At 40.0% G+C, this 24884-nt stretch overlaps 1 protein-coding gene across 1 annotated transcript; it reads right to left on the minus strand.

Annotated features, from left to right (window-relative positions):
- Positions 1–1139: 1139 nt before the first annotated feature.
- On the minus strand, positions 1140–5964 carry LOC117628445 (protein CYCLOPS-like). The gene is made up of 11 exons (XM_034360904.1): positions 5644–5964; positions 5149–5204; positions 4694–4834; positions 4469–4517; positions 4338–4390; positions 3219–3913; positions 2713–2756; positions 2556–2604; positions 2357–2405; positions 1629–1757; positions 1140–1468 (listed from the first exon to the last, which is right to left on the minus strand). Exons 1-11 carry the CDS (start codon positions 5962–5964, stop codon positions 1345–1347), a joined length of 1710 nt encoding a protein of 569 aa, XP_034216795.1. The 3' UTR covers positions 1140–1344.
- Positions 5965–24884: the final 18920 nt, after the last annotated feature.

A 24884-nucleotide genomic window follows, 5' to 3' on the forward strand; every position in this document is an offset into this window, starting at 1 on the left:
TGAGAAGTACAGTACTCGAGTATGGAGGAAGTTGAGATTACCTTTTAGGTGGAAAAGTATGCTTCTTTTATACTAGGGGAGTAGGCTCCACTTCTTGTGTTGTTTTGATGTGAGATTGAAGGTTGGTTAGTGACGTGGCACCTTCTAGGTGACTGATGAGTTGCAGAAAGACGTGTGTCTCTCCTTTTTTGGTGAATTAGGCATCAATGGAATATTCATGGGCTGATTTGTCCTTCCATGTGAGCAGCATGGGTTTCTAGGCGAAGTACCCAGGCGCTGCGTAAGCCAAGGACGGTGTGGTCCACCCATCATCCCTTTAGGTCCGACCGCATAAGTGAAAATGGGCCTGGTCAGCCTCTTTATCTTGAGGGCCTCCTAAGGCGCAAATAAAGGGTCTCTGGGCCTTATTTTTAGCCTTTTGGGTCAGGTCACTTCATTAGGTGATGGATGCTGGTTATTGGGCTCGTTTTGGTATCAACAACTTTTACTTCTTTAGTTTTTATGTTATGCTTGCCCACTTTATTCTTCCACTCTGCGTATTTCTAAATCCCCTAATAAATTTTGGGAACCCTTTTTGCTGCCAAAGAATACACTCTAGGAGGATATACAACAAGTGATATCATATGACATTATTGTGTTATTCCCTTAACCTCATGCAATTCTACAGAACGACCTAATTTATGTAAAGAAGATTAAAGAAGGGGATCATGAGTCTGATGGAGGCAACTGAACTCAAGTGGTTAGTTAAAGTTGATCACATGGCATGAATAAGTGAGACCAACACTACGCAAGTTTCTTGTGGTTCGCTTTTAAGTTTGTAGTCCTTTTCTGTTTCTTTCTTTTATGATTCTTCTTCCTTTGCCATGGGAGTTGAACTTGCCAAAGTAGCAAACAGTTTGGGAGGTGAAGTCATTGCGATTCGAGAACGGTTTTGAACAATCAACTTAAGTAAGGAGAACAATCACCTTTCCAACAAAACAAGCATACTGGTCTTCCAAAGTTAGTCTTCCAAAGTTTTTAGTGTATTGAAACAATGCAACTTAGTCTTCCCTATTCCTACAGTTTCCAAAGTTACAAATAAACTGCTCGCATGGTTAGATTATACCAGACATAGTAGCTATATATAGACTTTACTTGTTAACTTACAGATTGACATTCACAAACTTTAGTTCAGAAAATAAACCAAACCATGCTTTACGTGTGCATCAAGCATTACATTTGTCTGTGTTCATTGTAATCAGGGTGGGATCATGGATCTTCTACACATACCCCAATTGAACTTTTTCAAAATTCTCAGGATCCTGAAGAGGAGGGAAATCCAGTTAGCAAAACTAGGATGGACTTTCAAATCTTGCCAGTTTCTGAAAGGATCCTCTCTATCTCCTCTAGGAGTCGCTCTTTTTCATCTGTGAGGTCTTCATTTTCCTTCTGCAGCTCCTCTATCTGCTTAGTTTGCTCAGAATCCTTCCTGAAACAATGCAACACTTATTTAATCAATAAATGTCAGATGGAACATGAAGGCGTTTCTCTAGAAATCAAAACAAAAGCATTAATTCATGGAAAATTCTCGATACGTGGAAACATCAAAAGGGAAAATTTTGAGTAAATAAGTTAATTTGTTCAATTACCTATTCATGAAGGACAAGTTAAGTTTGAGGGATCGCACTTCCTTTTCAAGATTTTCACACCGCTTCAAGACAGATTGTATATCTGATGGAATTACTGGAGTTGAATTCCTTTCCTTTGCCTCTGCCATTCTACAACAACAACAAACTTCAGATAAATATAACTGTCGCAGCTCTAAACTACATGTCGCACTTTCTACATAATTTTTATTGCGTCATGTAGTCTACAAATATTTAAGACATGTAGCATTCTATAGATAGTTTTTCATTTTGGTTCTCATTTTATAGATACTTTTCATAGTTGCCCTACAAAATTAAAGATTATATTTAAGCTCTGTTGACCTTAACATACAATCCTCCTCAACTTCTCATCCTCTAGACTTCCTAATAAATGTTCACAATCTTTGATACTCATGCATTAAACATAACCTAGGCCTGCATCTAATCAGTAAAAATGGAAGAAAGAGAAATACTTGAAATAATTAGTGAACTGGAAATGATGTTTCATGTGATGTCAGATGTGTGTGTTGTGTCTGTTCTATGCAATGCTAGATGTGTATCTGAGAAACCAATTTAAAGAAAGACTGCAACTTAATGGCTAGCCAATTAACTGAATCTATTCCCATAGCTAAAAATGGAATGAAAGGAAAAAGAGAATTCAAATTCTGAGGAAGAGAGTTTGTTCCAGGGAAGGCAATACTCTTCCCCATTGTGGATATCAGTGTACGTACTTGCGTGACCTCTCCACCCTGCGTTTTTTCGTAGCATCCTCCTTGTCGACTGCACAACCTTTTTGTGGGTTAGAGAGAATGCCATGACTCTGAATAATACAGTAATGCATCTTTTCAAAAGAGTTATTTTATTTTATAATTATAGATGCAGCATCTTAAGAGGAAAGCCACGTTCATGATGGTGAAGTTTCAAGCATACCCGAAACAGCTGATGTCATAGATCCATATCGATCTAAACGCTCCCCCCTCTGTGAAATATGCCCAGTTAAAGAACGAAAAGAAAAATCTTCTCAGTAAATTTTTTGAATTTGGCACCATATTTTCATAACAACACTCACAACCCGAGTAAAGTATACCTTTTTATCATCTTTCAAATTTCCAATTATCCGTTCTCTGAAATCTACAGTTGCATGGAAAGGCAGTGAATATCTAATTCAAGAAAAATCGTGAAAAAACAAAACACTTAATGCTATGTTTCAATATCCCACATCAAATGAATGTCTAACTTTGTGCATGAAAGAAATTAATATATATTACACTCTGTTCTGGCAAGGGCTTCAGCATTCAAAATACCTGAATGATTTGAAAGTAATGCTTTCACAATTAATTTACAGGTGACCTGCCAATATGTCTTCATGATATACACGTTTTTATACATAAAGTTGGAAGAAAGAAAGGTTGGTATATGCATCAGAAACTTCTACACAGGCAAGTTACTTTGTGTGCTTATGATCTTTCTTTCAGAAAATGTGTACGAACTTTCACATACTTTGGGAAATGAAACAAGTACAAGGAGTCCCATGGAAGTGCAAAAAGAAAAGAAAAGATGCAGTTATCTATTACAACTGTGTAAAATGACTACCTTTAGATTTAGAGCCGTTTTCTGAACTCCTATTTCCAGCTCGTTTCATTGAACTTTCGCAAATGCTCAGTGTTTGACTTGAATTGCTGGGACCATCACACGCATCAAAGCCAGATGAAACTACTGGTGCAGCAGCAGATGATTCACTTTGGGAAGGTTCTTGAGAGTTTCTGCTTAAGGGGTTGGGGTTTCTGGGATTTACAAAACCTTCCATCTCAAGATCCAGGGATCCTTCAACGTTTTGTGTAATTCTATGATCGTTAACTTGGATAGTGGATACTTCCTGAAAAGTTCCTGCCATTTCATAAATTCGATCCCCTTGCCCTTGATCAAAACCAGTTGTGACTATAATTTCTTGAGCTGAGAAAAGTCCATTGGAGCTGTCATCTTCTACACCTTCTTTTTCGATCTGGTTACTAAGCTTTTTGCGCTCTAATGTACCCTTTAGCATGCTCACCACGGAAGAAACTTTATCCATGTCACTCATTTGTGGGGTGTTGAAAGTGGATGATGATGAATTGGACGGAGAAATGAAGGTCCCCAATTGATTGGTGACCTCACAAACAGAAGGATCATTGAAAGCATTTGAAAATGCAAATTCTTGTTTAACTAAATTGAGGCAATTCCCTGAAGCAGTCTGCAGGCCTTCCAAACCTACTGTAGTTTGAGCATTTTGCATGGCAACATACCTCCTCCTGTCATTCAAATATATCATCATTTAATGAAATGAGATGATGCCAGTTCTCTCCATAAAAGCAAAGTAGAACAGATAATTTACAAGGTTTAATGATTTCTACAAGCTTAAGTTGTTAGGATATCAGCAAACCTTTATTTTTGTATTCTAACACTACGCGGATATTCTGAAGATCCCAATGAACTCTATATTTATGTGTCAATGGTTTCCATAAGGAACAAAAATAATTTAAAAATTCAATCTTATATGGGTTTCCAAGGGTCAAAGAACCAAATCCCAAAATAAAGGGCTTGACATTTTTTACAACATCAACTGAGGCCTCAACCAAGGGCATGAAACACTATAGAATCAATTGTGAACTGATTCCAGAAGACAGTTTTAACTCATATTCTGTTGTTATCTATTAACAAATATATATACAATACCGTAATTCAGAGGATCGGCTTCTTGTCATAGGCTGAGAACTATGAAACCAGGCCTGCGTTAATAATAAAATATTAGATATAACATGAAGAATCCTCGAACTAAATCCTGAAATGGATCAATATCAACATGCCTTAGCCAAATATAACTCACTAGCCTGCATTCCTCTTTCAACACCATGCCTGACAAATTGAGACCAAACTAAATGAATATAACTATCTTAACAAATGTTTGCCATGTAAAGAAAATCATAATGTAAATTTAACATTTTCAAGCTTCCCAAAATTTAACATAAGGGGAACATACTATATACACATATATGTTACATGACAACATCTTGGAAGGGAGTAGTAGCCACCTGATTGAATTTTGATTGTTGTCACCAGACATTTCGTCAGGCATGACATTAATTTGTGGATATAAACAATCGTTGCTTCTTTTCTTTTGAAGTAGACCAACATGTTGCTGACCAGACAAACTAGCAATTTCAGTAGATATCCTGTGATGTACGGAGTAATTATGAGCAAGGAAACCAAGATGATGAAAATCAGGATGATAAGATCTTGAAGTTCAAAAGTAGTAAAAAAAAAATTCAGAGAATGAGAGAATAAATCAGCAGGTGCAATGAAAAATCAACGTGACAGATCATTTTTTCCGATTAAGATATTCATCTGGTATGCAATAAATTTAAACAGAGACCAACCCATGATCATAAAAAATACATCATATAAGTACCACATACTTGCAGTCTGGAAACTAACAACATTTTACATGCTTGTCATTTAAAGGTTGCTAGAACTGCAACCCACTTACCTCCGTGATCCTTGTCGAGTACGATGTGCAATGCTTGATGTGTTGTAGCAATTGGTCTGAACAGGATATATGCCAATCAAAGAAAAAAGACAATCAGGAATGGGAGATCAATCCATATCATCCAGTTTCTATTGAATTTGTTAAATGTTATGTGAACCAATGACTTGAGTATCAGACTGTAGAGTTATTGAAAAATGCTTTAGGGCAAAACTGTCAGTAAATCAGTGGCTGGGATCTTTCATATATCCAGTCAGATTTTTATCAAAATCCATGGAACAAATGCTCAATGTTTCATCAAGCTCCGTAGTAGGAATTTCTGCCAAGTGAGTAAAATCATAAATGAGAGATAATGAAGCATAGTCCCATGGAATGAATGGTATTTGAATGTGAATGACATGCCATTTTAACTGACTCAAAGCTAGATACTTTATCAAACATCCGATGAATGATCAACTGTCAACCAGAACTAAAAGTCAATGAATATATAGGGATAACACGGCTGCTTGCCTCTCCAGTTGTGAGCCAGCTTTTGAAGAGCTCCTCGCTATCTGTACGAAAGTTTTGAGACAAATTCTTAAAACCAAGCATCTCCATGGTTGGTAGAGGCGTTGCAACTGAGCTCTCCATAAAAGATCTCAGGATCAACTCCTCACTTGTATTCCTATAGAAGTCTGAAAGCCCTCTTCCTTCCATCTGCTGGCCCTCACTTCTTGCAAGCACCTGACCCTCGAACGAGTTTATTATATTCTGCCGACTGCTTTCTGGTTTCATAAAAGAATCATTCACTGAGCTTCCTTTATTTCCTTCATTGACCATACTATTAACTTTTCCCACAAACAAAAAATAGAAGCCCCCAAAAAGAGTCAACTCTTATATAACTGTGAGCTATAGTTGAACTATGTACTCAAGCAGTTGATGATCCTCTGATCCCTCTCAAACTAGCTACTCATGCGAAACGACTTTGAACCAAGTTGACAAGAAACTGTATCTCTCAAGTCTCAAGTCTGACCTGATCAACAATAACACCAGCTGTGAATTATCAAAAGAACAATAACACCAGCTGGGGAAGAGTTCAAACATTAAAACCAACCATACATGATAAAGAATAGGTCTCATGTACCAAGACAAGAGATTATATGTCAACATTACACGTATTTTTCTTTTGAGCAATTTTACAAGCATGTGTTGGGCTGTGGTCATCAAAACTAAATATTATAAAAACTGCGGTATCTATGACTTCCGGTTTTCTAAAGATTCCCACAACCATACATTGTCTCTTCTTTCTTATGAAAAGTTTATTCTTGCTGCAGTAAGTTACTTCAATTGTTTAACGGTTCGTCAAACACAGGAAGATTAAGAAATGAATTTAGTACATATTAAGCTAAATGTAATCTTTCAGACAAGGAATTTGTAGCTCAAGTAGTTAAGAGCATTTATCCCAGCACCTGAGGTCTCAAGTTTGATTCCTCCTATCCCCAATATCCCTTACATCCCAAAAAAAAAAAAAAAGGGGTAATCTTTCAGTAAAACATAAAACGTGTGAACTTTTTATTTTTATTTTTTGGTTTTTTCATGTCAAAATAATAAACAATATGCAGAAGTCTAGGTGGTAATTTACCACAGAAACAGCAATAAAATGATGGCAGCAATGAAAGGGACTTGGTGCATCCGTCCTTGCTTTTTATTTAAAAAGTGTAGCCGTTGGGAGGGCGTTGTCATTAGGCTTGGGGAGTAGTAGACTCGTAGACTTTTCATATATGGTAATGGTCCATTCAGAATTTAATATAAGTCAAGTGGCAAAATTTAGAGGATAGAAAAATCATATGCTCCATTACAAGCCTGTTTTTTATTTTTTTATTTTCGGACGAATTACAACCGCGTTTCTTTTTGTTTTGTTTTGTTTTATTTTTGTTGATCAGTCTGAAGGCTTATGACGTAGGGAGATTAAGTGGGAAGGGTGCATTTAGAGCATTTCTACTAGTTAGCCTTTTGTCATGGCAATGGGAGCCCTAGGGCAGCTACTATTCACGTGAATAGTGGCTGCCCTAGCCCCCCTTAACAAAGTGTGTTTCCAGCAGTTTAGACTTGCCATGGCAAATACTATTTATTTTTTTGTTTTTTCGGATGAGATTTTCGGGTTTCTACGTGTCAATATTATTCATATTGGATAATATTTTCGAATAAGATTTTATTTTATTAGTTTTATTTTATTTTATTAGTTGTATTGGTTGGTATTTATAGGAAAAAAAAAGTATGAGGATTTGGTGTTAAAAGTGAAGAGTATTGGTTGGTATTTATAGACATTGGCGAACCCATAATTTTTGTAGCAGAGGTGCAATATTGACTAAGTATGAAAAATGATTTTTCGGAATAATCATTTTCTCAAGATAATTTTTGGCGGCTTTTATTCCTTAACATAAAATAAGAAAACTTGATTTTATGAAATTTTAATATGAAGTATATATTGACTTAATGAGCCATCATTTTTAGCCTAAATCGTATTTTGCACTAAAATCGATTTTTCATATTTTGATTTGATGGGAATTTGATTTTCTAGTATTTTTATTTGAATCCAAATAGGGGGTACTTCCTTATTTACATTGTAAACTTAAGTAAATGGAGTAATATAAAAATAAATGAAAGTAAAAGGACAAAGACATTTACTTAAATGTTGAAAATGGAAATAAGGTATAGAGAAAAAAAAAATCAGTAATTTTTTCGGTATTTTTTTAAAAATTTTATCCATTTTTATTAATTTTTTTATTGCACAAACATTGGCTACCGTTGGATTGCTAGAAAAAATATGATCGAAAAGCCTAGCGCTCGCCACGTGGACGATTTAAAAAAATTTGGACGCAGGGCTGACATCAGCCTTGCCCTCGGGCCAGCCCAGTCTGCTGGGTCCCACCATTTGCCCGGGCTTGCTTTTGTTGTTGGAAACCACTTTTTTGCCCAAACCCCCCCAACCCGAGTCCAGCCTTAGCTGCTGGAAATGCTCTTAGGGAGTACCCAATAAGTATCCAATCTGCCTATGAATTGGTCACTAACATGAATGTTCTTAACCATGCTTCTATGATTATAACCTACCTCTTCTATTTTTATGTGTGTTGATGTTCAAACGAGAGATATGAGTGGTTTCGCCTATGGTACCTGTGGGAGTGATTTTCCTCTCTAGGGAATATTCGTCTCAAGATCCTTTCTTCCTCTTCGCTTCTCTTTCTCCCTGCTAAACAACACAGAGTGAAAAAGACCACACCCTGGGGGGTGTTGGCCAAAGGCCCTCCAATGCCTAAGTTAGGTCGATTGTGTATAGGACAATACTTCTACTTCTTCGAGGTGAGATGCTACGAGAAGTATGCTCAGATTCGTGTGTACAATGCCAAGCTTTTTGACAGTCAGAGTCAAGAAAATCATGTGTGGCATATAGATGCGCAGGAAGTCATAGGCAGATGAAAATGGGAGGTCGGTGAAGGTCTACTCGTTCCTCTCATCTACTGTGACGGTAAGTCGTACCTCATTGATCTGCTATAGTATTTATGGAATTCTTTGCTGTATATCTGACTGACTTCCTTATTTTGCTTGTAAAAAATGAACATCCTTGCTAGGTTCTGTGAATGGCACTGGTTGCTGAGCAAACATCGGAAGGATGCTGGTGGTTTGCTCCCTCCCGAAGATGTTGAAAGATGGAATCTGCACGGCTCGACCTAGATGATTTGCCAGCTGAGTGAGAGGAGTCCTCGACCGAGCTACTTGAGAAGAGGAAAGCTACTAGTAGATCCATCAGAGATGAATATACCACCTCATAATCAAGGGATGCATCTCCACAGAGAAATAAACTGATACCTTATTCTGCCATGAGCAAGTCTTCCTCAAGAAGGTCCCCATGGGAATTGCTCCTTCTTCATCTATCGGGGATCAAGTGCCTCGTTGACGTGAACTACAAGAAGGTCAATAGCATGCAGGCGGTCCAGAATATTATGCTCAAGCTCCACCCGAACTGCTCAAAACATGTGATCTGCCCTATAAGGAGGTTGTTGAGAAGTAGGGTTTGAGTCGTTTGCGCTGATCTGGGGATCAACTGAGAGGACTGTACCCTTGTCCAGCAATCATGACTCGTCAGCCAAGCCACGAATAGTTAAGCGCAGAGCTAATTTAGTATTGTAGGTTGCAGGCATGAGGGCTAGAGAGTCATCTGCTCAAGCAAAGAGTCATTTAGTTGTGCGAACTACTGGTCCGGGAGCTGGTGATAGTTTTGTTGGGGATGAGCATCTGTCTGATCTGATCAAAACGAATTTCTTGTCAAGTCCATCTGCTTGTGCCAAGCTGGTTGACCACATACATCAGGCTAGCGCCCTTGACTCTTTCTCGAGCCTCTCCCGAGATAAGCAAGAAGAAGTTGTCATGTATCATCTTCAAAATGAGATGGTTTTTGATATTGGGGCAATGCGAAACTCGTCTATTATTGCCCCCTCTTCTGCTATGCTCGATGAGATGACGAAGAAGAATGCTGATCTGACTGACAAGCTCTCGAATGAGATGAAGAAGAGTATGCCTGGGCTGAAAAGTTCTCTTGGCCAAAAAGATGGTGACCTCAAGTCTTTTGTCGCTACCATACTCGATCGCAAAGAGGCCTACTTTCACCTCGAACACGAGTATGCAGTTCTGGCCCAAAACCATGACAAGCTGCTGATCAAGTTTGGCACCCATGTCTAAGCCATGGACGCTTCCAAGCGTGAGATTGCTGCTAATGCATACAAGCTGGGATACTTAGACTGCAGAAGCGGTGCTTCTCCTTGTTACCCCATCGAAGATGAAGATGAAGATGCTGAGCTGCTCTACCTTAATGTGCCCTCTGTTCAAAGTGAGCAAATCGATGTTGTAGATGTAGAAGCAGTTAAATCTTTGTAAGTGGCCCATTCAGCCTATGTTCGGAGACATGTCGATAACTCCCATAAGTGTATGTCCAGAGACATATAGATGAAAGTGGCCCATTTGGCTTATGTCCGAAGACAAGTTGATAACTCTCGTGGGAGTGACCTATTTGGCTATGTCCGAAGACATGTCGATAGCTCTCGTAAGTGTATGTCCAGAGACATGTAGATGAGAGTAGCCCGTTTGGCCTATGTCCAGAGACATGTCGATAGCTCTCATAAGATACTCCATTGAAAGAAAAGCTCGAACTTGTATTGATGTTGGTGTGATAACATCAAAAGTAACTTGTATTCAAAGGAGGTGAGGGACGCTTCATGGATAGTACCTCCGACAGTGGTGGGCATTCTATTGTCTTGGAATTTTATTTCCCTCTAAAGTGTCGAGGGTATAGCTTCCTCTACCTCCAGACCGATTAAGAAGCACAAGCCAACTAGCAATGCCTCATACTCTGCCTCGTTGTTTGAGGCCGGGAAGCCAAGCGTGATAGCTTGCTCCAACAGGGTTCCATCTGGGGTTATTATGATGACGCCTGCTCCAGCTCCCTTTTGGTTCGACGCCTTGTCTACACGCAACTGACAAGTGTCTCTGGGTAGGTCAGGTTCGGCGGAAGAGGTCTTGTAAGCTCTTGAACTTTTCTTAATTTTTTTTTTTTACCGGCTTCTCTTCTTCAGCTGATTGAGTGAATTTTGAGATAAAGTCTGCTAAAGCCTGAGATTTTATTGTAGTCTTCAGCCAGTATATAAGGTCGTATTGGCTTAGTTATGTAGTCCACTTCATGAGTCATTGAGAAGCGTTAGGGCTATGGAGAATTGATCGCAAAGGAAAGTCAGTCACAACAATGATTCGGTGAGCTTGTAGTAGGGTCTATGTTTTCTTGCGAAAACAACAAGGGCCAAAATGAGCTTCTCCAACTTTAGGTAGTGAGTCTCTGCATCAAGGTGAGCTTTTGACGTGTAGAATACCAGATATTGGGCCCCCAGTTATTCTCGGATATGAGCTGAGCTGACGGCTAACCTGGACATTGCCAAGTACACCAACAAGTTTTCACCATGAACTGGTTTTGAGAGTAGGTTAGGCGAAGTGACGTAAGTCTTCAGATTCTGGAAGGCTACTTCGTACTCTCGTCCCACTTGTCTTTTTGTCCATTCTTCAAAGCTTTGAAGAATGGTCTGCACTTATCGGTAGATCTCGAGAGGAATCAATTGAGGGTCACTGCTTTGCCCATCAGACTTTGTCTTTCTTTCATTGTTGAAGGTAACTTCATCTCGAGAATGTCCTTGATTTGTATGGGTGTGCTTCGATACATCGTTGAGCAACTAGGTATCCCAGGAATCAGCCGGAAGATACACCAAAAGTGCATTTACTTGGGTTCAGCTCCAGGTGATACTGTCAGAGTAGGTTGAATGCTTCGGCAAGGTTCTTGATGTGGTATACAAGCTCAGGAGCTTTGACTAGCATATTGTCCACGTAAGACTTCAATAGTTTTACCAATCTGAACTTTGAAAATTTTATTCACGAGCTGTTGGTAGGTCGCTCCAGCATTCTTTAGACCAAAAGGCATGACCTTGAAGCAGTAGGTTCCTCTCTCGATGATGAAAAATGTCTTCGCCTTATCATTCTCGTGCATCAAGATTTGATTGTAACCGGAGTAGGGGTCCATGAAGTTGAGCAGTTGATTGCCAGAAGTTGAATCCATATGCTGGTCGATTCTCGACAGCAGAAATTGTCCTTAGGGCTTGCCTTGTTGAGGTCAGTGTAATCGATTCAAACTCTCTACTTGCCTTGGTTTCTCTTTGCTACCAAAACAACGTTGGCCAACCATTATGAGTAGGAGACCTCTTCGATGAAGCCGGCAGTTAGGAGCTTATCTATCTCAGCTTCAATGGTTGTAACTCGCTCGAGAACGAAGTTGCCTCTCTTCTGTGCATTGGCTTGCTGGCTAGGTGGACGTGGAGCCGGTGACAGATGATTCGCAGGTCGATGTCAAGCATGTCAGATGGCGACCACGCAAACACGTTCTTGTTGTTCTGAAGGAAGGTGGTCAGCTCCACCTTCTCGTCTATGTTTAAGCACGAGCCGATCTGCACTCTTCTATATAGCTAGTCAGGATCAAGGGGTACTAGCTCAATGTTTTCCTCTCGCTTCCAGCCTTCATCAAAGGAGGCATCTAGGCGGATTTCCATGTCTTAATCATGGCTTCTTAATTGGTATTGGGAGGTGGCAACTCCCTTCCCTTTCAGGTATGCATGACTGTCAGGAACACAACATGCCTCGTTGGCAGTCTGCATCATTAGTCTGAACAACAACTGTTTACTCTTTTTTAGCCCTTGGGCTATGCATCTCCTAGTCATTGCTTGATCACTATTGATCTGCCTGATTCCTCCCCCAGGGATAGGGTGACAGATCTTCTGGTGTAAGGTGGATGTGACGGCGTCAATCTTGTCAATCCATGGTCAGCCCAAGATTCTGTTGTAGGGGAGACTTCATTGATGACCATAAAGATCTATGAGCAGACCACCGAGGGTGAGTGGATGTCAAAGTTAATCATTCCCACAATGATTGGCGTTGCCCTATTGAAGCTGGTGAGTGATCTAGCAAGTTTGTTGATCTTAGGCTCCAATCCCATTTGTTGGACAACAAATAGTTGCAAGATGTTTGATACACTATCTTCGTCCACAGCTTGTCCAATCTAGATGCAGATGATGAGAGTGTCATTATGCGGCATATCAAGCTCGATCTGCCATCATTATGCCGCAGATCAAGCCTGATCAGGTCATTCTTCTGAAAGCCAATGATAGGAGTGTCCTCAATGGCTAGATCGCATGTTGTAACTTGGGAGACGAAAGTCGCCTATTTGATCTTTCTTTTCTACTCCCATGTGGTCAGCCCAGACTCTCGAGAGTCAGCTAGGATTGTCTTTATCCGAATGACTTTTTAGGGAGGTTCCTTAGCAGCTACATCATGGTCCAACTCTTTGAGGTGCCTTTTCCAGGCGATGTGGAATACACATTGAAAGTAGTATTGACTCGTGTAATGATCTTGCTCTCCGTAGAATGCGCAGTATTTACTAGTGGCCCTCTTGGCTGGGTCTCCCTTTTAAGGCGGCAGTCTCTTCACCCAAGGCTTGCCTTTCACTTGTGCCAGAATCTGGTAGATCAGGATAGTGAACTCATTGAAGGTTTCTATTGTTGTGACTTCTCCTTGCCATGGCTGCGATCTACACTTGTCCCCTTTCTTATTATCGAATTTCCCTTTCTTTTGGCTTGCCTACTTAGCATGTTGATTGGCTTCCCTGCTTACTTTCTTTGTGGTGATACGATTTTCGTCCTAGTGTGTATAGCGCTCTGCTATCACGAAGACTTATGCTAAGGTTTGACTGGGAATGATGGTCAGCTCATGGTATAGCTTATCTGGCAAGCCCTTCTTGAAAGTTGAGGATGTGATTACATCATCACAATCTATGATGTTTGCCTTTTCATCTTTGAATCTTTTGAGGTAGTCTTATAGAGACTTGTCAGGCTTTTTGTGCATATTAAATAGGTGGTTTGGCTATTTTCTTACAATTTTGCAGGAGGTGTACTCCTTTATGAAAATGAGGGTAAACTCCTTGAGCTACTTCTCACAAGGTCATTGTCAATACCTGGCACATCAGGGCGTCGTTTGCTTTGTACAGGATCATAGCACTCTTGAAGTGCTTCAAATGGCTCTCAAGGTCAAAGTCCTCCTTAAACGGTGTGATGGACAGTGTTGTGAACTGCTTCGGAGGTGTGGCCTGCTCCACCTCGTCGGTGAAGGACGAGGATTTGACTTGATCAACTTCCCTGCCCAGGGCTTTCTCCATACTTCCTTTAATTAGAGACTCTAGAGTAGATCATTCACAACCCTTTTGACATCTTCGGCCCACCGGACTTGTGGCTTGGGTTGATATCTTTCGTGCCTTGGACGTCGCTGGTTAACTTCCTCCTCAACCTCCAAGGGTCGATCCCCTTGGTTGTCCTATTTATAGAACGGGTTGGTAGATTTAGCTTGTGAGAATTCCTCTATGGCTCGTCGCCATGAATTGGTTCTTAAGTGGGTTGGTGAACGTCAGTCATTGCATTTTTCACACAACTATTCACGAAATCAAGCTTTTTGCGGGCCTAGCCTAGAATGTATACTTCCTTGTGGGCCCAAGTAAGATTAGACATCAGACTGTGGGCCCAGCATCTCGTGCACATTAGTCCTTGGACCTAATCTGGAATGGATCATCGATTGGCTCCGAGTACAGCTTACATTTCTCGGTGCCTCATTAGCACTTTCTCGTTCTCTCCCCTGTCTGTTTGTCGGTGCCTTATTAGCCTGGGACCTCTCAAACTGTGAGCTGGTATGCTCGTGCGTTCTTCTCTCCTAGCCTTGGGATCCAAGGTCAGGGCTCTGGCCCAAGTTGATCAGCCTGAGTAGCCAGCCAATCAAATTCTTTTGGTCGTCAATTCTCTGTGCGAGATAATCAACCCATGAGTTAAGGTCCGCTTGACTGTGTGGATTAGGAAGAGTGGTGTGCGTTGAGCCCAAAAGCATATGGGCTAAGGCTCCATTGGACATGTATACAGGTACATACGTCAAGTGTGACGGCAAAGGAAGGAACGGATGGATTTGTTCCAAAATCGGGGCGTGGCCCAAGATGGCGTTGAGGTAGCTGTGTGACTATGCTGTAATTCCAGCAGCTGTGTGGTGCTGCTACTGTTGCTTTTTGGTGGTGACTGCACACGGTTGTGAGGAAGTTCTAGCTGCTGCGTTTGGTAGTGGCAAGGTGGATTCAGCCGCAATCTCTTGCAGCTGCAGCTAGGTTTCCTTTTTGAAATCTTGAGATGGAGGGTGCAAACCCGTCTTTGATTGCGTCATTGTGGTGGCCATACTCCTCATAAGTCTATTTCTAACCATGGTTGATCAGAACAAACTGTGAAAATGGGTTTGGAGCATAGGTTGAGTATTAACTAGCGCTCTCAATGAAAACACCAATTTGTGGGAGTGATTTTCCTCCCTAGGGAATATTCGTCTCAAGATTCCTTCTTCATCTTCGCTTCTTTCTTCTTGGAAAGCCACACGGGGTGAAAAGACCACACACAGGGGTTGTCGGCCAAAGGCCCTTCGATGCCTAAGTTAGGTCGACTATGTAGGAGAAACAGTAGCTAACAAAGTGTACAGAGATTTCTCTCGGGGAGAATCGAGTGGCCGGAGCCATGTGTGGTGGTCGGTGCCTTATGTGTGTATGTGTGAGTGAGAGAGAGAGAGAGAGAGAGAGAGAGAGAGAGAGAGAGAGTGTGTGTGTGTGTGTGTGTGTGTGTGTGTGTGTGTGTGAAGGCTAGGGTTTGTGAAGAGGATTTCTATAGAGTTTCGAACGTACCTCAAACCTTGCGCGTAGCCATGTATTTATAGGAGTCTCGGAAGCTAGGATTTCGGAAGAATAATTCCACATATGGAAAGGAATTATTCTCCCCCAATTTGGAGAGAGATAGAGTTAATTTTAATCATATCCCCAATTATGGCAAGGATCCCTGATTTAGTCAAATAATTCTCAAATTGATTGGATTAATTATTTGACCTAGGAATTGTAAATATTTGCTTCCATGGCACCCTTTCGGCGAATGAAAGAAGGGTACTTGCTAAGATAAGGCTGCCATTTGGTTTGGTAAAAACCAAACCGAAGATTACCAACCAAATTTTTTTTAGTATGCTAACTTGTTTTCACAATCTGAAATAGAAAAATACATAAATAAATAAAAAAGAGTTGGTTCGGTCTTGAAAAATACCAAAAGAATATCAAAATCAACCAATTGCCAACCAATTTTAATTCGATGGATTTTTTTTTTTTAAATCGAAATATATTGAGGCAATCATGCGAATGTTAGCATTCACTAATAATACTAAACTAACAATCTTAGTTGACCAAAAAAACCCTAACAATTTTAGTACTATTAGGCATCTCAAAACCCTATTAAACAATGGGTAGAAGTGCTTTCTTTGGGCCTTATCTTGTTCAATCGAGCACAGGGACGGACCCAGGAATTTTGTGTCGTGGGGTCATAGTGTAAAAGTTCAATTTTTTTTTTGAAAGATTAAAATAACATTGAAAATAAAACTAGAGTACATTCATTCATAATTCATGTAAAAAAACAGAACAGAGCTTTTGGAAGTGGCGGAGCTGCTGGCAGCGGCGACAATGGAGGATTTGGGGTTTCAAGGCTTGGTGGAGAAGAGGGTTAAAGGTTTGTGGGGGTGGAGATTGGGGATTTAGGTTTGAGGGTTTAGAAAATAGGTGTTTTGGAATAAAAATTCGGGAGGAAGAAGCTGGAAATCTGATCTGTGTTTTTTTTTTTTTATAACACCTGGACCAAAACGACGTCGTTTTGGCCAGGTCTTTCAAAAAAAAAAATCGCTGGTCCAAAACGACGGCGTTTTGGCCAGCGAGTTTTTTAAAAAAATTCGCTGGTCCAAAATGACGCCGTTTTGGCCAACGAGTTTTTAAAAAAAATTCGCGCGTCTGGTCCAAAACGATGCCATTTTGGCCAGCTCGTTTTTGTCCAAAATGACGCCGTTTTGGCCAGTCTGTTTAAAAAAAAAAAATAGAAGCTGGGCCAAAACGACGCCGTTTTGGCCAGCTTCTTTCAAACAGAACAGAGCCCTTTTCATCTTCTTCTTCCTCTTGTCTGCAAATCCTCTCTCTCATGAGGTCATACCCCATTTCAAAGCCACCTTCTACCTTGGTTCCATGGAGTCCATGGGGTCGTTTGACCCCATTGACCCCACTGTGGGTCCGTCTCTGATCGAGCATTACATAGCTAAAAGAGTACCAAATGGGTCTAACCCATCATGAATTAATTAAATCTTCATTGATTATGAAAACACCCTTGCTTCTTTTTCAATTGAACATATAACTTTCGTCGATTACTCAATTGCCCCAATTAATAACCAATTTAATTAATGTTACCTTACCTTTTGCCAAAAGCACTATTCACTTGTTAGGGCGAATTTGTGCGTGTGGGTGCTCCACAAGTTGTGAGTTCGATTCTCAATGGGATCAAACCAAGATTTAATTGGGAGCTCGTGGCGGTGGGTTGTTGTGATAGTCTCCTCTGAGTTTAGACCTCATAGGTGGGTCTAATGGGCCCTGCTATGCGGTGTTTCCTCGTTGCGAAGAAAAAAAAATGATTAACTTCTATTGATTGCTTGTGACCTGTTATATTCTAATCAATTTGGCAGTGGTATAAAATTTTTTAGCAATAATTAATATTTACCATTTAGAACTCATTTTAAATATCCCTCTTGGGCTTAAACTTACGATTTTACCCCTAAAACTTCCACAAACTAACAATGACACCTAGCAACATGTATTAGCTACCTGGACTAACTAGAAATGAAGTGAACTTAATTTCGATACCATGTAATTCACTCCTTATATCTTTCATTATTTCGATCACAACTCTTAGTCAACGTGTTAGTATGAAAATTGTATTGGCATTTCTTAGACTCTAGCATAGGTCGAGAATTAGTGTGTGAATATGATTTACTAGAAGTTTGGCGCAACACATTCAATTTCGGCAGAAAGTCTCGTCTCTCTTTTCATTTATATGGAAAAGAGGCTATAACGTTAGTATGTGGGCTCGGCATTAGTTTGATGTCGGAAATACCACAAGATCTGTCACGGATTCCGAGGAATTATGGGCAGGTCCTGTCAAGGTGAATAAAGAGAAGTGCATGGTTTAAATAGAATATGAAATTTTGACCTGTATTTAATAATTAATTAATTATTAACAACCTAGGTGGCACGTTTTGCCTATCCATTTGCCTCATGAAAAAAGTTGGTCACTCCAAGGGACTTGGCAATGCAAGTCTACAAACCATGATTATATTATTTATTTTTAGCTTTTACATTACTATTATATTTTTTAGAAAGTACGTGAGAGAGTGTATATGTTATTTTATTATAAAAGCAAGTGGGGTCCAATATACCTCTTCACTTTGAAGTAGGCAATATTATCTTGTTGGGGAGAGCATGTATTTTTGCCTACTTATTTGCCTTTTCCCTTAGAGTATGAAAATGCTGATGCGGTAAGGCAAATGAGGTTTGCCTACTCTTTTGCCTCTTCCCTTGGAAATGCTCAGGGGTGTATCTAGTTCAAACTTTTAGGGCCCATTTGATAACAATTTCAATTTTAGTTTTAAGTTTTCATTTTTTGTGCGAGAATATAAAGAAAAAAAAAGGGAGAATGAAAGTGAGAATGAGAATGAAGATGGGATTGAGAGGGAAGAAAAGAGGGGAGGAGGATGGGAGGGAGAAGTAACAAAAGTGAAACCCAAAACTAAAAGGTGAAATCTATCTGAAATGTTTACACTTTTCAAGTTTTTGTTTTCACTTTTGTTACTCCTTCCTCCCATCATCCCCTCTTATCCTCGCTCTCATTCTCACTCTCTCATTTATACTCTAGCTCAAAAAATGAAAACTAAAAACTAAAATTGAAATGGTTATCAAACGAGTCCTTAAAGACTTTTTATACAGTTTATTATATGGAGGTATCCAATTTAAATTTTTAACGAGTTTATAAAAGACAATATTACTGAAAAAATAACTTTGTTTGTATACACATCAATTTTATTTATAATTAGGTTTAGCATCTTTTATTAATGAGTAAGGGAAAAAAATCAAGATTTTCATGAGAAATGACTTTTTTTTTTGGGTTAGATGAGAAAATAGTAAGAGATCAATGTTGGAAATATGTCCCAAAGCCAAACATATGATGTAACTTTGTGGATATTTCATTACCTTTTGCGGTAAATCATAAGGGTAATTACGTCCATTTAGGTTATAGTTTCATTAATAGTTATTTACCTAAACGAAAAGTCCATGGGCAGTGAGATGCAGAAAGTGATATAAAGAAATTAAGTCCATGAGACCTTTCCCTATAACTCACACCCTGAAGAGTTCCTGGTCATAGGATTGTCAACTAAGCAATGAAAATTTGCAAAGACCAGTGTACATTGTATCTGCTCAATTGAGAGAGTGCTCAATCTTAAGTCATTTGTGTAGAGACAGTATGAGTGTTCACTAGAAAGTGAATTCACTAAACACAATCAACCTAGAGATCTTGTATGGATGTTTTATTAGGGAATCTCCTACATCAAAGGAGATTAGTTCAGCAACAACACAATCTGCTCCATCAACCACACAATCGGCTCCTCCGTATGAATGTCAACTATGATATATGCTAAGCTGTCTTTCTTATTCTATTTGATTAGAATTGACTTAGTCATTCAAGTCTGATTATATTTACCTTATTAGGACTGTATTCAAATGTATATAATCATAGACCTGTACCTGTAAACATATCAATGAAATATACCAATTAATCTCAACTCTTATATGGTATCACAGCCCAAAAATCCTAACGAACAATTTTTTTCATGATCCCTCTTTTCCCTGCCTTCATCCATGGCCACTGACGCCTCTGCAACCAACCCTCTACCAGAGATCAACTCCTCTACTCCCACCTATTCACCCATTTTATATTTGTTCCTGCGATGGTAGGGTAAAGTTCCTCATTGTCTCGAAAATCATGGATTGGTCAACAAGTCAACTTTCTTTTGTATGCGAGCGTGCCACTGTTAGCAATGAAAATCCTAACTGACTTCTTAAAAATAAATAACTTGCGCCCCAAGTTACTTATTTCTAAACAAGCGATTTGTGAATTTGGGTGAGGAATACTCCCAAGTAAGTTCTTTTCTTGCCTTAGACTGGTGAGGACTTCACAATTTTTTACAGTATAAAACTGGTAATTTTGGCTAGAATAAATGATAAGAAAGTGGACTGTTTTTAGGCAGAACTGCCTTTCACAAAGCTCAAAAGGGAAAACCAACTCTAAAAAAAAGAAAAATGGGGCTCGACTTCCATTTATGCCTGGATAAATGATTCTGATCTAGATATAAATGGAAGTCGAGTGCTGGACTAGGTATGCCAGTGCTGGACTGGACTGGACTATCAACACCTTTAATTGTCAAGTTTCAGCTGTAAATTGATACAAACGTTCGAGTTTGGCAGAGCTTTAATCTATTTCAAGCCCTAGAAGGCTTTTTGAAATGACAGAATTGGAACTTCTTCAATCTGGAAGAGGCAGAAGTGGCTGGACTTAATGATTACTGAGCTGGAACTGCATTGTGGTACCTGCTCTGCTTGATCAGGGTTCTCTATAAATTTGTTGAGGTTTTCACATTTGTAAAACCCGAACAATGCTTGGTTTGGCTTTTCCTGAACCAAATTTGTAACGAGAAAGATCTCGCTTTGAATGACTTATTTCTCTATCTGAACTGAAGCTGGGGATTCTGGATTTATAGTTGGCTTTTTTTGTGGCTCAATGAGCTTTTGGTTACTTCAGTGTTTTGAAGGTTTTTTTTGAGATAAAGTGATCATTTTGAGTTTTTGCTTTTGATTGATTGATTTTTTTTTTTTTTGCTGTCTTTTGATCTATTCACCACCTCTTATATTTATAGAAGATGCTAGAGTGGGTTTCTTTAATATTAAAAAGGGGGGGTAGATTTTCTAAAAATCAAAATCTTTTTTTATTTTTACATATCAAAGAAAATGGGAAGTTATCTGCCCTGGCAGAGAAAAACTATCAATAATCAGTTTTCATGGAGGTCTTTTCCTTGCTCTTTCTAAAAGAAAAACCAACTCTTCTTTGTTCTTTGTTGTTCCTCGTTTAGAGAGAAAGAACACAATCTGCCATGATGGTCAGTTTGCTTTTCCTATTCAAATAACTCCATCTACTTATCTCTTGAAAACGTAGTCTGCTTATCGCTTGGAAAGATCACCTACTATGGTGCAGAATTATATAGAAAGGGATTATGATCTTTTTAGCTGCAGAGTCTCAAAGAAGTTTTTCTATAATCCTGTCTTCATTAATTCCCAATCAACTTCTCCTATGACTAGTTGAAATTGTTGACTTTTCAAAGTCAGACAGTCACATGGGTTTCTCTGTGATCCAAGGCTGAGTGCGTCATTTTTGCTCAAAGTGGTATTTTGACCCCCTTTTTCATCTTGGGTAGAGAGCTGTCAATTTTGATAAAACTGTTTTAGGTTTCTTCAATTTTGGGATGTTCTCTATCTTTATTTAAGCCCAATTTTGAGTTTTGGGGCTATGGGCTGAGCAATTCGTATGTACTGGGCTTCCTTTCAATTTTTGTGTTTTGGTAAAAAATCTGACTTGGGTTTGGGCTTTTTGACTTTGGGCCCTTGATTCCAATTCTAGTGATTTTGCCTCATCCTTCTGGGCCTCTAGCGTTGGGCTTGGTGCGTAAATTGTTGGCCCAAACACTACCTTGATCACAATCAACACTACATCCTAGCTACCCGTGAAACTCACACCCACCAATTACTCTTCCTGGTGTGCTCAATTCAATGCCTTCATTTACGGCTACGACCTCATGGGTTATGTGGACGGTTCTAATCTCTGCCCATCAACCACTCAAATCGTGCTTCGCACCTTTTGGATTCGGCAAGATCAACTCCTCTTTCATGCGATTCTTGCTTCCGTACCGCAGGTCATCTCGGTTATCACTTCTGCCAAGACATCCAAAGAAGCTTGGGACAAGTTCGTCCCAAAGAACGTCTTACTCTTCTACGTCGTGAGAACAAGCTGTCTCCAAATATCTGCAAGAAGTCCGCGTTATTGCAGATGAGCCCGCTATCATTGATGCCCCCCTCTTCGTTCCCACAACACCTCAATTTCTTTTGAAAGCCTCCATGAAAAAATGGTTGAACATGAAGCTGCTCTCAAGCGTGATGATACCGTTATTGTCGCCTTAGTGATCACTGAAAATGTCACTCAAACATCTCGCTCCCACGCCCCAAATCGTGGCTACCGCTCTAACAACTTCAACTCCAATCGTGGGTCATTTGCCTCTCCCAATCCTTCTTGTGGTTCCTTCAAGAACCCTCGCACATCTTCGGTTGATAACAATTCTCGTGATTCCTATGAGCCCACCCAACCATCTTTCACCGACAATAGTCGCCGCTCTACTAACATGAACAACACAAGTTATCTTGGTTTCTGTCAATGGTGTGGCACTCAAGGTCTTAGTGCCAAAAGACATTATTTCTATTCTAAATTTAATAAACAAAATAATATCTATATTGAACTTTTTCCTGATTTCTTTCATGTCAAGGATCTAAGCACGGTGGCAATTCTTCTTCGAAGTCCGAATAAGGATGATGTGTACAAGTGGTCTCCAAAATCTTTTTATCAACTTCAAACTATGGTGGGTGTGGTGGTCTCTCCTAACCTCTGGCATTGTCATCTTGGTCACCCCAGCCACAAAATTGTCCAACAAGTCCTTTGTTTGACTTCCATTAATGTGTTTTTCAAGTTGTTCGAGTCCGTTTGTCATTCATGTCTATGTAATAAAATCCATCAGCTCCCATTTGATACTTCGTCTCTCACCAGTCATGGTCCATTAGACCTCATTTATAGTTATCTTTGTTGACCATTTTACAAAATACATATAGATCTACCCTCTCAAAAAGAAATCTAATGTGCTTTCCACTTTTGTCGAAAATTACTTCAAAAGAAAAATCACTATATTATACACTGATGGTAGGGGAGAATTCATCAAACTCCAACATTTTCTCTCATCCAATGGCATCACCTATCTTCTTACACCACCTCACACTCCGCAACACAATAGAGTCGCCGAGCAACGACATCGTCATATTGTTGAAACTGTTCTCTCCCTTCTTCATCAAGCTTCATTACCTTTCACCTATTGGTCTTACGCCTTTAAAACAACTGGCTATCTTATCAACCATTTGCCTACTTCGCTTCTTCACAATCTCTCCCCATTCACTCAACTCTTTGATGAATAACCCAATTACTCTCATCTTTGTACCTTTGGGTGCTTGTGTTTTCCTTGGCTACGTCCTTACAATTCAAATCAATTACTTCCTCGTTCCTGCCCATGTCTCTTCCTTGGTTACTCATCTAATCAAAGTGCCTTTCAGTGTCTTGATCTTTCCTCCAACAAACTTTTTATCTCTCGGCAAGTTCAATTCGATGAGTCCACTTTTTCTCTTGCCAATCTCCCTTCCTCTATTCCTTATGTCACTATTGATAACTCTTACACTTGGGTCTCCTCTCTTCCTCTAGTTACTCATGTTCCTATACACTTACCCACTATGCCTGTTACGCTGTTTGTTTCTTCTTTGCTGCCACCACATGTCACATCATCATCATCATTATCAGCATATGCCCCCATCTCGGAGCTGTCACCATCCGTTGCCCAGGCCCGTATTAATACTACTGCTGCTCTTCTCTTATCGTCACCCAACCTCCATGCCTCTGCCCCTACCTCCACCGCAACTATATTAACCTCATCCGCACATTCTCTAGCCTAAACTGACCTGGCCCAGCCACCTTCCTACCTCAGCCCAATTCGTACATATACTAGAAACCCTCATAGGACTATTGTCACCTTTCCATCCTCTGACCCATACACTCCTAACCCCCCCCATACCTCCTGTGCTCCCCAATCATTCCGTGGTCACCCGTGCCAAAGCAGATATCCACAAACGTAATCCTTGGTATCCTATGACTACTACTAAATACCTCATTCTCTCCTCAGTTGAAACGACATGTGCTTCTCAGGCCGTAAAAGATCCCTTTTGTCGACAAGCAATGTCCAATGAGTTTAATGCATTAATTCGTAATGGTACATATGAGCTCATTCCTTCGCCCTCCTCTCAAAATCTTATTGATTGTACGTGGGTGTTTCGTATCAAACGGCATCCTGATGGTACTATTGATAGGTACAAAGCAAGCTTAGTTTCCAAGGGTTTTCACCAACGCCCTGGTGTTGATTTTTCAGTTACTTTCAGTCTGGTGGTCAACCTACTACCATACGAATTGTTTTGCACCTTATCGTGACTCATGGTTGGCCACTACATCAGTTGGACATTAACAATGCTTTTCTTCATGGCACAATCCGTGAAAATATCTATATGGTCCAACCGCCTGGTTTTGTTGACTCTAATAATCCATCTCATGTGTGTAAATTGAGGAAAGACCTCTATGACCTCAAACAAGCTCCCTGGGTGTGGTACAAGGAATTACACTCATTTTTGCTCTCCCATGGATTTGTCAATGCCATCTCTGATGCTCACTTTTGCTATTCAAAAATGCTATAATTTATTTTTTGGTTTATGTTGATGATCTTCTTATTATGGGCAACAATTCCTCACTTGTGGCGAAGTTCATTTAACTCTTTGCCACTCGGTTCTCTATCAAGGACTTGGGCTCATTACATTAATTTCTTGGTGTTGAGGTCCTTCCTAAAACCACTAGTCTATTCCTCTCTCAGCAAAAGTACATTCATAATCTTCTCGTCAATGTCAAAATGGATGGTGCAAAGGCTGTCAGTACACCTCTCTTCACCACTGACTCACTTATGCTCCATGATGGCTCATCCCCAACGGATGCCACTCCTTACTGTCGTCTTCTTGGCGGTCTTCAGTACCTAAGCCTTACACGCCCTGACATCTCCTCCGCAGTCAATAAGCCCTCTCAATTCATGCTTCTGGTGATCATGACATTCGCAAGTCTACGACTAAGCTATGTTGTCTACCTTGGTGGAAATCTGATCTCTTAGAGCTCCTGTAAGTAGTGGTCCATCTCTAGCTCCTCCACCGAAGCTGAATACCGAGCCATTGCTGTCACCACTGCTGAACTTTGAACTTGGCATTCCTCTCACCACAACACCAATTGTCTCCTATGATAACATTG

The sequence above is a fragment of the Prunus dulcis genome, chromosome 5, assembly GCF_902201215.1.
Source record: "Prunus dulcis chromosome 5, ALMONDv2, whole genome shotgun sequence".
Taxonomy (NCBI): domain Eukaryota; kingdom Viridiplantae; phylum Streptophyta; class Magnoliopsida; order Rosales; family Rosaceae; genus Prunus; species Prunus dulcis.